Here is a 12,110-nt window from a genome sequence, read left to right on the forward strand (position 1 = left end):
TTCCTTTGTTCTCAGTCTCGCTATGAGGTAGATGAGCCCCCTGATTGAGCAAGCTTATGCGTTTTGCCTGTTTTTGTCTGTCTACAAGATAATCTTCATAGTATGCAAAAACTAGCTAAATACAAATTTTAATTGTTTGTTAAATAAGTGTAGGCCTTTCTGGTCTTACTCATTTCAGTACTATTCTTGTCCCAGCTAAAGTTTTCAAACTCTTAAGATCTCTAAATACAAATCTCTGTTATTCTACTCTGCTTCCTTTTATCTGGTAATCACAGTATTTTAAAGGTAGAAGGGATTTTAGAAATCTTCAAGTCTGCGATCTCTGCTCGTGTTCCACTACATTGTGAGTAACCACCCCAGGTGTCTAAAGATTTTACTCACTTCCTATTTCTCCGTGCCATATGCAGATAACATCTGTAACTAGTTCCACAAATTTTTGTGCCATCTCTTCTGTAACCTGGCTGCCGTAGAATCAGTTTAACAACAATCTAACAAATACATATTCCTTCGAAAACTTGTTTTTTAGAAGTGGATTTTTCTATATATCAAAGCAAGGGCAAGAAAAATGCTACAGACTAAATCCATCTGCTGAATTCAGTTTCCAGCCATTTATGCCAGTGTTTTGACATCGATGTATGAGAAATTTAGAGCCAGCTGAAACTATTGCTGGACTTTTAGCAGCCAGCCCAGATCCTGCAGGTGTTTGTGGCAGGTGGCTTGATAGGCCTTTCATCTCATTTTCTCAGTATATCAAAGTATGCCCTGCCCCCATGCCTTGGAAACTTGAAGTTAATTCAGCTACCAAACATTTCATTTACTCAAGATTGTGCTTGTTTCCATTATTCCTGATAGTTCTTACTGGTCTGAAGTTTTATACTAGATACTCCTGTTCATTGATCCCTCACTTGGTGGTAACTCACCCAGTTGCAATTCCTCTTTTAGAAAGATCCATATTCAATCTTAATTGCCTAAAATACCAATACATGTGGTCATTATTACTGATAGTGGGTAAATTAGGTAATCGTCTTTATTCTTGAGGATCCAAATGACTACCGGCTATGGCACTTAAGTTTTATTCTGGAAGTGATTTTACAAATCATTCAAGAAGCTATAAAGAAATCCCCCACCAGGGGCGCCTGGGTGGCGCAGTCGGTTAAGCGTCCGACTTCAGCCAGGTCACGATCTCGAGGTCCGTGAGTTCGAGCCCCGCGTCAGGCTCTGGGCTGATGGCTCGGAGCCTGGAGCCTGTTTCCGATTCTGTGTCTCCCTCTCTCTCTGCCCCTCCCCCGTTCATGCTCTGTCTCTCTCTGTCCCAAAAATAAATAAAAAACGTTGAAAAAAAAAAATTAAAAAAAAAAAAAAAAAAGAAATCCCCCACCAAATGACATAAGAAAAATACCTATAAAGTCTTCCTCCTCCTTCCTTTCCTAAAATAAATTTATGACAAGCCGGTGTATTGAAATCTGAGTTTGAATCATGGCCGTACCATTTTCTAGCCACATGATTTTAAATGGGAATAGAATTAGTATAGATAGGTTTTGCAGGCTATCTAGCCTTCCAGAAAAATGGATTTGGACATACTATACTAGGTTTGAAGCACAGGACTGGAAATTTCACTCTAGCGTTCAAGAGTATATTTTTGTGCCTTCAGACAACAAATCTTCATGGAGGAAGCATCTTCTCCAGAGAAGACGTAGAGATAAAATGGTTGAATAAGGCACAGTTCCTGTTCTTAATAGAGCTTACAATCTAATACAGAGGGTATCATTTTATAACCTATCAGGCAAAACTCTTCACTCTTCTCTCTGTATTGAACAACATGATTTTAGTAGGAAAAAAAAAGCATTAACAAACTAAAAAATAGAAGAAGAATATATTTTCAAGAAAATTAATAAAGTTATTAGAACATTTTCTGTAGCCTCATGAGGCACATTTTCTGCGTATAAGTACATAAATAACTTAAAAAGGATCAAGTGACCAAAGCCTATGAATGCATGACAGGAATGCTATTTGAGTTACCTTGGACAGCTCATTATAACTTGTTCTTCACCTGTCTTTGGAGGGAAAAGATTTGTTTACTACTGTGATGTAGATCATGGTGCCTGGGTGGCTCAGTTGATTGAGTACCAAACTCTTGATTTCAGCTCAGGTCATGATCTCATAGTTTGTGAGATCAAGTCTCATGTTGGGCTCTGCTCTGACAGCACGGAACCTGCTTGGGATTCATTCTCTCTCTCTCTCTCTCTCTCTCTCTCTCTCTCTCTCTCTCTCTGTCTCAAAATAAATAAACATTTTAAAAAAATTATGTAGATGGTAACAAATGGCTGCAAAATATTTTTGAAATGTAAAATTCTATCATGACATCTGATACAATACAGCATCTATAGGTGATGATTGTCTTTTCAAAATCAGGTATCTGGACCTCCGTCGATTTGGATCTGTACCACATGGAGGCTTTGGGATGGGATTTGAACGCTATCTGCAGTGCATCTTGGGAATTGACAATATCAAAGATGTTATCCCTTTTCCAAGATTTACTCATTCGTGTGTTTTATAGCTGGAAGACCAGTTAAAGAAAATCACCCTGTGCCAGAGGTACTGCGTGTGAATGTGCATATAAGAGAATACATGTTTGAAGTATAGAAATGCAAAAGTTTTCAATATGTAATTGTCATGCCCTAAGATATGACCTATGAAAAATAGAAGTGATCATGATTTTCTTAGAAAGTTGAGAGCAATTCGTGGAAAAATGAACTCTCTCAAAAAGATACTTGCAGCAGGTAGAATCTCAAAATCTATTATGTCAATTAAGAAGAAATGAAGAAACTGAACTGTGGTCTCAGAGGTCCTTTCAGACTCTTAAGACAGGATGAGATCGTGTGTTTTACTTTGTCTTTAATCATTAGAGCACTGCTCTTTGTGACCTCTGAGAAACAACTAGGAGCTAAAAATAAAATGTTGGATCTTTTCTCCCTTTCCAATTAATCTATGATAAATGCCCATCTTATTCTCACCGTTTTACTAAACATTACAGAAGAAAATATTCCTTTTGGGGTCTTTTTTGAGTTAATACTAAGTTAATGTTCTGAATTGAAATCTTTCATCAGACGGGGTACAAAAAGTCACATTTAATAACTGCTGATCTTTAAGTATAAAAATAGCAAATGGGATGTATTAATTATTTAAACTAATGACTGTTGTAGTTTATAGTAGATGTTTGTAACTTCTCTAATAATAAAATAGATTTTTGATACCTCTGAAAGAAAAATGCAGATATATTTTTAAGTTCCATTTGACCTTTCCACAGTGAAAAGTGGAAGAAGGTATTTCCAGTGTAAGATGAGCATGCAAATGTAGCTAAACCTGAAGGACGGGTAATTTTGGACTCAAAAGGCAATATTGTCTATTAGAGTTTTTGAGAGGATTGCTGATTTGGGAATCTGAGACCTGACAACTGTAGCACTTTACGTGTATGATTTGGACAAGCCGTTTACTCTGTATGAGCTCATACATCATTTTCCTCAGAGTTGATACAACAATTACATGAAAGTGTATGTGTGTGCATGTGTGTGCACGCACACACACACATGCTTAAAACTGAAATACTACACAAATTTTTTTTAACTCTTGTAGTCTTCATTGAGTTACATATCTATGGACTTACAGCCAAATTATATGCTCAGTAGAATTTATATGTATCAAATAATGGTAAATGGCATGCATGCCTAAATAGTCAATTTTCTAAGTCTCATTAGATAACTTATCTGAGGTTATTTCCTGATGAGTTTGTATGTGGACTTTATTTTATCCTAACCCAAAGCAAATGACTGAAAGGAACTGCCAAACCTTAGAGCTGGAAATCACAGAAGCCACTAAGATGTTCTCATGACCAAACTTCTGCCTGATGCAGAGAGCGCCTATACCTGGGCAGGCACTTGTTGGCAAAGAGCTCAGTATCCCACAAAATAGCTCATTCCATTTCTGAATCTGTCTCATTTTTCGTTTTTGCGGAGCTAAAATCTGCTTCCCTAGAACTTTAATCCCCTGGGCTCAGATACCAAGTTTAGGGCAGGACAAAAGAGATAATTAGAGCTTTCATAAGGCTTGCCTCAATCGTGGGCTAGAGAGATAAATTCATTTGTTTGTGTGTAACAGATATTATTTGAGCTTACTCAGTATGCCAAGAATGGGGCTAGGTGGTAAATAAATGATAGTGAACAAAAGAGAAATGACCCATGCCTTCATGGAATTTACAGTCTATTAGAGAAGATACACAATCAATAAGCAAACAAATATATTTCAAAATATGACATATGCTATAATATTTTATAAAGAACAGGGCAAGCATAGGGGCGCCTGGGTGGCTCAGTTGGTTGAGCGTCCAACTTCAGCTCAGGTCATGATCTCGTGGTCTGTGAGTTCGAGCCCCGCGTCGGGCTCTGTGCTGACAGCTCAGAGCCTGGAGCCTGCTTCTGATTCTGTGTCTCCCTCTCTCTCTGCCCCTCCCCCACTCATGCTCTGTCTCTCTCTCTGTCAAAAATAAATAAACATAAAAAAAATTAAAAAAAAAAAAAGGAACAGGGCAAGCATAGATAACTTTGCTAGAGAAGGTATCTCTGAAAAGGTGATATTTAACCTTAGACCTGGAAGATAAATGCAGAAACCATTTTAAAACATTTGCAACATCAGTCAGTATTGATTTGACATTCAAGTCTTGATACTGTATTAATTTTGTGAAGTGAGAATCAGAGACTCTCACAGGCCCCCAACCTGAAGCACTAATATTTTCCCAGGCTTTCGGGCATCATGTCTCCAGTGATTTTTGAGGCACCAGATAGAATTATAATGTTAATATGATGGTGGGGCATCAAAAACAACAGTGATAGAAAGAACAGTGAATCACAGAAACCCCAGGTGCTGATCCCAGAGCCACCATTGATTTAGCTGGAGAGTGTTAATCTGGTACGATCATCTTTGTGCCCTCCAGTTATTTCACCTGCAGAACTATCATTTCGAAATAGATCAACTCTAAGGATTCTTTTTCTATCTCTTAATCTTTCAGGAATCTGTGCTGGAGATAGTCACTAATAACAATCGATTTAGAGTCTAACTTATACACTTGATTTTTAGCACATATCAGGTCTCTGAAAATGTACAGTGAAGTCAGATCACTGAAAGTTCTGCAATAGACTTCAGTGTGTTCATTGTGTGTGTGCGTGGGGTGGGAGAAGTTCCTCCTCAAATAAACATTGTTCTTGCCTTTTTGATAAGTTTCAGCAGTGTATTTCCCAACTTTCATACTTACTTGTTCTTTTCCTCTACAGTTGATCACACAGTGAGTATCTGGTTGAAGCCAAACACTTGCCACTCATAACAAGCCTCAAAATTGACATCTTTGACTCATTGCTTTTATTTTACCGATAATTGAGCAACAGCAAATACTGGTGTCAGACAAAGATCATGAAAATGCCAAAACTAAACTTGCCGGCAGGGCAGACGGCATCTACAGGGAAAACTTTAAAATGCCCACTTGTCAGCTCCTGTATGAATATCCAGATTCTGCAGAGAAGCAGCATTGTAGAATCCTGTGTAGAATGAATAAAAGTCAAGGACTACCCACGCTATAATAATATTCTTATAGGGCTTAAACTGTGAGTTAAAAGGTGATTTGAGGGTGTTAACTTCTGCTTGAGTAACCAGTTTCCAATGAGGGAAAAATCAGATTCTGTTTTCCCAAGATTTCCAAACGTCACCTCAAAATAGCAACCCCAGCCACCCAAGAAAGAGTGTGTATATTTTAAAACTTAGAAATGGTTTTTCCATCATTAATTTCCATTCTCATTTCAAATTTTGAATTAGGTGGGGAAAAATAGTTACTTTCATCCGGCTGTCCTCTGGCCTGGCGAGGTTGTGCTTCTATTTATTCATTCATTCATGTATTTTTTTGGTCTCACAAGAACTTAATTGTGTGAGTGATCCATTCCAGATCTAGACATAATTCTCCCACCCTCTGACCCAGCCCAGAGACTGACTGTCACAGAACAGCAAAGGGACTGTTTGACCTTTTGTCCCTCTCAGACAGTATCTGCCAGAAGCGTCCCTCTACAATGTTATACATTCATTCTCTCTATAAATTGAATCTGGACATTCAAGCATGACTAAACAGGCACTGAAGATGCAATTGGTGAGATGGATTAACTCTACTCTTCTTTAAATCTCTTGTTTAGATAATTATAGATGAAAGATGCTTATTTGGATTGGATTGCTATTTATTCATATATTTATTTTAGTAAGTGGTGAGGCAAGAACATAAAAATGCAGAGTTGAAAGACAAATTGGCCTGGATTGAATTGATAAGAAATGCGTGGGGCTTGTTGGCTTCTGATCAATATTTGTATTCAGTCTGCAATCTTAAGTATGTATAATAAAAAGAAAACAGGTGGGAGTAATATCTGACTGTAGTTTCTTCCCAGTGTATCGTCCAAATTAAAAGGCATTCAGGACAAAAAATAACCTTAATCACCTGACACAAAAATGATTACGATCTGTCCACAAGACAGATCTTATTAGATCAGGACCAACACACCTCCAGAAACTTACACATTCTGCCATTACTGGAGTCCTGAATTACTCCTCTGATCAGCTAAGGTCCCAGGTAGCTCTTGGGCATTCTAGTTAGCTCCAGTTTGTTTGGAGTCCAATGAATTTACAACCACTATTAGCACACTGTGTGGGAGTTTCCAGGGGAACTTTGTAAAGAAGTCAGGAGTTTGGGTGGTTCTTAAACTGTCATTCAGGCAGCTATTGAGTTAACATAGTTCATGACTCTTCAGTAACTTCCTGCTACATCTTTACTGTTCATAATTATTAGTAGTAATATGACTATCAATTGAACATTGCTTTACAGTTTACAGAATTTTTTAATGTAGTCACAATGTATTATGAACCTTGTTCTTTTGTAGCTTACTATGCCTCAAATTCATTTGGTTTAATAAAAGATTAGTTTGTTATGAAGATTGGTTATTAGGAATTCCTAATATCAAGGGAGAGTAAGACTGCAAATAAAGTCCACCACTCTTAGCCTCCAGAGAAACTGAAAGCACAGAGCTTTATGGTAACCAAAGAAGTTTGTATCTTAAGCCTCAGAGTTTAGTGGACATGTTGCAAAACACACACTTTGGCCTCTGATTTCCTTGTTTTACACAGGGGGGGGGGGGAGTTGAGAGGGTGAGGGAAATGACAGTCGAGTTCAAAGGCATTCTAGTACAGACAAACACTGGAATAAAGGGCCCTGGACCCAGCAGTGTACTTAAGCTCACTGTGTCTCTCTCTCTTTCTTTTTTTTTTTTTATGTGTTTATGCTCATATTTGCCTTACTTACCCTCCTCTTAGGATCACCCTAGAATATACATGGAAAGATAGATGCAGGAACTTTGGTGGGGGTTATTAATATCCTCCCCCAAAGTGACCAGCCTTTGATATGTCAAGATGATGCTCTGAGAATAGAAACGTGGTAGGCCCATCCAGCACAGGTTTTATCATGCTACAAATACACATATGCATAGCTAGAACTGTATTTTGCAAAACCTGGGCCATTTGCAGCTGTGACTCTTTGACTTATAACCTTCTCTGCACACTGGTTCAACAATAACTGCTTTGCTCTTTTCCTAGGATCCTGGGTTTGAAAATCTCTTAAAGATCATATTTCTTCCCCTGTCTGTGATGTATAAACTGCCCTCTCTTGTATTTTCCCAGCTCCTGGTAGTTTACCCTGCCCTTCAGTGAATAGAGCTCTCTACTTAAGGGAGAACTTTTGCTATCCTTGGAGAATTCTGACCTGATAATACCCAAACCTGCCTCTCTCTAGCAAATGTAATAAGGAACACAAGAACACCATTTCTTCTCCCCAGCCTTCTCTTCTCCAAGATAGAATCTCCGGGGCTGCACCCCACTAGGTTATTCATCGGGCAGTGTATTCTTAAAGTGGGCCTTTCTCTTGGTAGAGGAATGCTTCCCTCCACTGTCCACTCAGCTACTACCCAAGTATGCTGTGATACCGGTTTTGATACTAGAAGAGCTTAAAAGTCTCTAGTGCCTCCCTTCCAGCTGTCTTACATTCTGTAGTGGTTGCCTGTATACGTAATAACTGCTGAGGAATCTTAATTACGGTTTCAAAATGTTCAGGGCAATCCCATCCCCCTTCATTTGGGGATTGCAAAAATGGATTTGGGTCACATACACATTTGTTGTTGAAGAACATTAAGTTTTTTCACTGAAGATTTCCACCAATTCACATGATCTTTGCAGTGTCCCAAAAGGCAGGAACTCATTCCTATACAATTAGGATATAGCTGGCCAGTGATCTCTTTAAGTGTGATTTCCATCTTCTACATTCTGTACTAAAGGTTTTCACATCGGGAAACTGTTGGGTCATATTCCTGCCAGAAAATGTGGTGGAGGTTTAGTGTGTTGGAAAAGATATTAGACAAAGAAAAGACCTTTTCTTTTTTCTTTTTTTTTTTTTTTTTTTTGAGAGAGAGTGTGGGGGTGGGGGGGTGTGTATGCACGCAAGCTGGGGAGGGGCAGAAGGAAAGAGAGGGAGACAATGTCAAGCAGGCTGCACACTCACTGCGGAGCCTGGAGATCAGCTCAGGGCTCATTCTCACCGTGAGATCATGACCTGAGCTGAAATCAAGAGTTGGACGCTTAACCCACTGAGCCTCCCAGGCGCCCCTCTGATTTAAGTCTTGACGCTCTACTTTTGAACTGCAGAACCTTGAGCAAGTGACTTTATCTGTGGGTTTGGATAGGCATCTGCAGAATGAGGGTAGTGCTTATCTTACAAGTGTTGTGAGAAACAAAACTGTGTGAAAGGGTTCCCTAAACTGAAAAGACTGCACAAATATAAGATCTCCTGAGGGAAACCTTTTTAAAACTCAAAAAAAAAAAAAACCAAACTGTATCAACTAAAATATCTATTGCATGTTGAATGAATATTTTATAGCCATCAAAAATTATGAGTGAAAATGTGTTCAAAAAATGTTAAATTGTAGTTTACAGTTACCAGTAGTGTAAAATCTGTGTACATGGACTAGAAGCATACGGGAAAAAAATGAAATCAGCTATTTCAGGGCAGTGGAATTGAGTGACTTTTTCTTTTAAAACCTCTTTGGTGTGTTCAGTTCAGTTCAGTAAACTTACTGAGCACTCAAACTGCCAGGTGCAGTGCTAGACTCTGCACATACAGAGATAAGTAGGACATGCGCCTTGCCTCAGGGACTCCCATTGCAGATGGTCTTGGCCAGAGTTTATTGTGAATAAGAATCACCTGTAGAGCTTATTAAAAATTTCAGGGGGCACCTGGGTGACTCAGTGGGTTAAGCATCCAACTCTTGATTTTGGCTCAGGTCATTGATCTCACAGTTCATGAGATTGAGCCCCCATATTGTGCTGTGCTCTGTCAGCGTGGAGCCTGCTTGGGATTCTCTCTCTCCCTCTCTCTCTACCCCTCCCCTGCTCACGCACACATGCGCTTACTCTGTCTCTCTCTCTCTGTCTCCCCCAGAATAAACAAACTTAAAAAAATCATTTAAAAATTTTCAGATTACCTTGGTTCTACCATAGAAAGTCTGATTCAGTAGATGGAACAGCCCGCAGTTTCCGTTTCTTAAACAGTCACCCTGAGTGATCCTAATGTAGGTGGTTTAATTCCATGCTGTGAGAAAGCTTCAGGGAGGTTTTAATATTTTTACAGTAAAAGGTAATAATTACACAAATCTGCTCATTGAAGAACATACTATTTTTGATTGTTCTGCCTGCACCTTGGAGCTGGTTTTTTATGCCTCTGTACCAAGGAGGGAAAGCCAGCCCACAGAGTGATGTTACTCTTAAATCCATGCAGCATGAAGCCTTCCACACCTCTTGACCTAGATCTGTTTTCCTCCCTTTCTTGTCCACTGCCTCCCCCATGTTTTTTCCCCCTGTGCATCTGTATCTCTCCCGCTCTGATTCTTCCAATGCCCAGTAATATATCAACATCCAGATTCTTCCCCTTCCTTTTTCCAGCCTATCCCCCCCGCCAACCAGATATGTCAATTGTATTGAAACAAACATGTCTGCTTTACTAACTTGTTCTGGAAGGCTCTTATGTATGGTTAGTGTTTCTCAGAAAACTTAGGAGCGGGCTATTCATTGATCAACAACCACAAAATTATCATGTGTGGAAACTTCTGTGTTTTGGTGCTTGACTGTCATATAGCTCTTGATTAACTTTTTTCCATTGGGTTAGCCGTCCTCAACAGATTGCTGTCCTGCCCGTCGAGCTGGAGTATACCCTGCATTCTGACACAGCACTGCTTGTCTCCACATGCCTGTGGATGGGCTTGGGTGGCTTTCCCAGGCGACACACTTGTCACCTCTTAGTCACCTAGAATCAAAATAATACAACTCTAATCACACTGAGGCTGTGAGGCTTTATTTTAGGAGGGGTGACACTCCAAAATGCAACTAGAGTTTCTACATTTTCACATGTTTATGTTACTTGTACTTCAAGATACCAATGGTTGGACAGTGGCTTCCAGAATCACTCCTTTCATTATGCTCCCTGAGAACCATACGCAGATACCAGCCATCTTACACTGCCATTTGTCTTCTCTGCAGGAAGGAGAGCTCCGTAACACAAGAGAGACCGCATCCATCTTTGTATCTGCAGTGCCCTGGAGAGTATCCAGCACATAGTGGGTACTCATTAAAAAACTCTTGAATGAATTAGGTGTCATTGAGGTGTCCAAAAAAAAACCCCAAAAACAAAAGGAAAAAGAAATATGTCCATCAGACAACAGGGAAATTCTCCTTAAAAAGTAATTCCCAAACTGGTGTTTCCCTCTTTATGTATCTGCAATATTTCATAAAATTTTAAACTAGCCTTTAAAGCATAAAAATCCAAGTCTGGAGCCTTTGCCTGAACATAGAACAAAAAGTTAAAAATTAAAAGTATAAGTTCAACTAGTAATGTATCTTTAGGAGCTGTCACTGAATGTGAGTTTCTAAGGTGTCTCTCCTGGTGTTGCTTCTAGAGTACAGTAACTAAATAGAGTTCTCAAGAACTTCGCTCTACTGTTCATCATTACAAAACCAGCACCGACCCATGTCCTTGCACACAGTGAATGCTCAGTAAATAACAAATGAATATATTTGACTGAGGGGAGAAATTCACAGCAAGTCTCAGATGAACTCAGAGTTGCTCAGATTTTCAGTTAATTACTGCTAACTCAGTGCCTGTCTCTGTGGGGCACCCCAAAACAAGAAAAACCTAAGAGCTCATAGTTTTAGTTCCCATACAGCTGGTTGATAATTCTCTGTGTTCCCACAATCCTTTGAACATACCTCTTCTACAACATTGTCCACACACTACTGTAGACCCCTGCCTACCTATTTCTCTCCCCAGAAACACCCTGAACTTCTTAAGACCCTGGTCTTACTCATCTCGGTGTCCCTATGCTGAACTCATGGTAGTAGGTTCTCAGAAAATCCTTACTGAGAATTAAATAACAAGGACATAAATGACCTTTCCTGAGTAACATGTATTTGAATATATAGTTTGCATTTGGATAAGAGTATATGCCTTTCTAAGTGTTTTCAGAGTTTCAAATGATAGGTACTGGGTAAGTCCTGAAAGAAAGTAGATCGGTTTTCATGCCTCTCTTAAATACTTGGCAAGGTGTCAGTTTAGTTATCAAGCCCATTCCTGCTCTGAGAATCACCGCCCCCACCGCACCCTAGCCCATGGATCCCCTGCAGACATAGTGGGGACAGGAGCTTCCCTTGCTGAGTGGACTGGCAGTGGATACCTGACCCAAAATGGGTATCATTTTCCCTTGGAAAAGTGGGATTGAGAACACTAGAAAGTCTGGACTGGTTGCTTGAACCAGGAATATATAAACTTAGGAAATGCAGAGCAACCATGTGCCTCAAGAGACAGAGAAGGCAGTCTGCAGAGAGAAATGAAGGCACATGCTCGGAGATGAAAAACCAGATGGCCTGTGAGAGACAGACACACACATCCAAACTGGCTGCCTAGTTTTTGCTATATTTAGTCCTCAGTTACTAAC

The 12,110-nt window shown here is 39.6% G+C and overlaps 1 protein-coding gene across 3 annotated transcripts in view; it reads left to right on the plus strand.

Annotated features, from left to right (window-relative positions):
• The window catches only part of NARS2 (asparaginyl-tRNA synthetase 2, mitochondrial), a 130,619-nt gene extending 119,130 nt beyond the window's left edge, over window positions 1–11,489 (plus strand). For 2 of the 3 annotated variants that reach the window (XM_042957733.1, XM_042957735.1), the window contains one exon: window positions 2,413–4,336. In XM_042957733.1, coding sequence (XP_042813667.1) covers window positions 2,413–2,557 — 145 coding nt within the window. In that variant the 3' untranslated portion in view covers window positions 2,558–4,336. Of the gene's footprint in view, window positions 1–2,412; window positions 4,337–10,659 lie in introns of those variants that run through there. The other variant, XM_015536115.2, reaches the window with a different exon arrangement.
• The last annotated feature ends 621 nt before the right edge of the window (window positions 11,490–12,110 follow it).

The sequence above is a fragment of the Panthera tigris genome, chromosome D1 (assembly GCF_018350195.1).
Source record: "Panthera tigris isolate Pti1 chromosome D1, P.tigris_Pti1_mat1.1, whole genome shotgun sequence".
NCBI classification, from domain to species: Eukaryota; Metazoa; Chordata; class Mammalia; order Carnivora; family Felidae; genus Panthera; species Panthera tigris.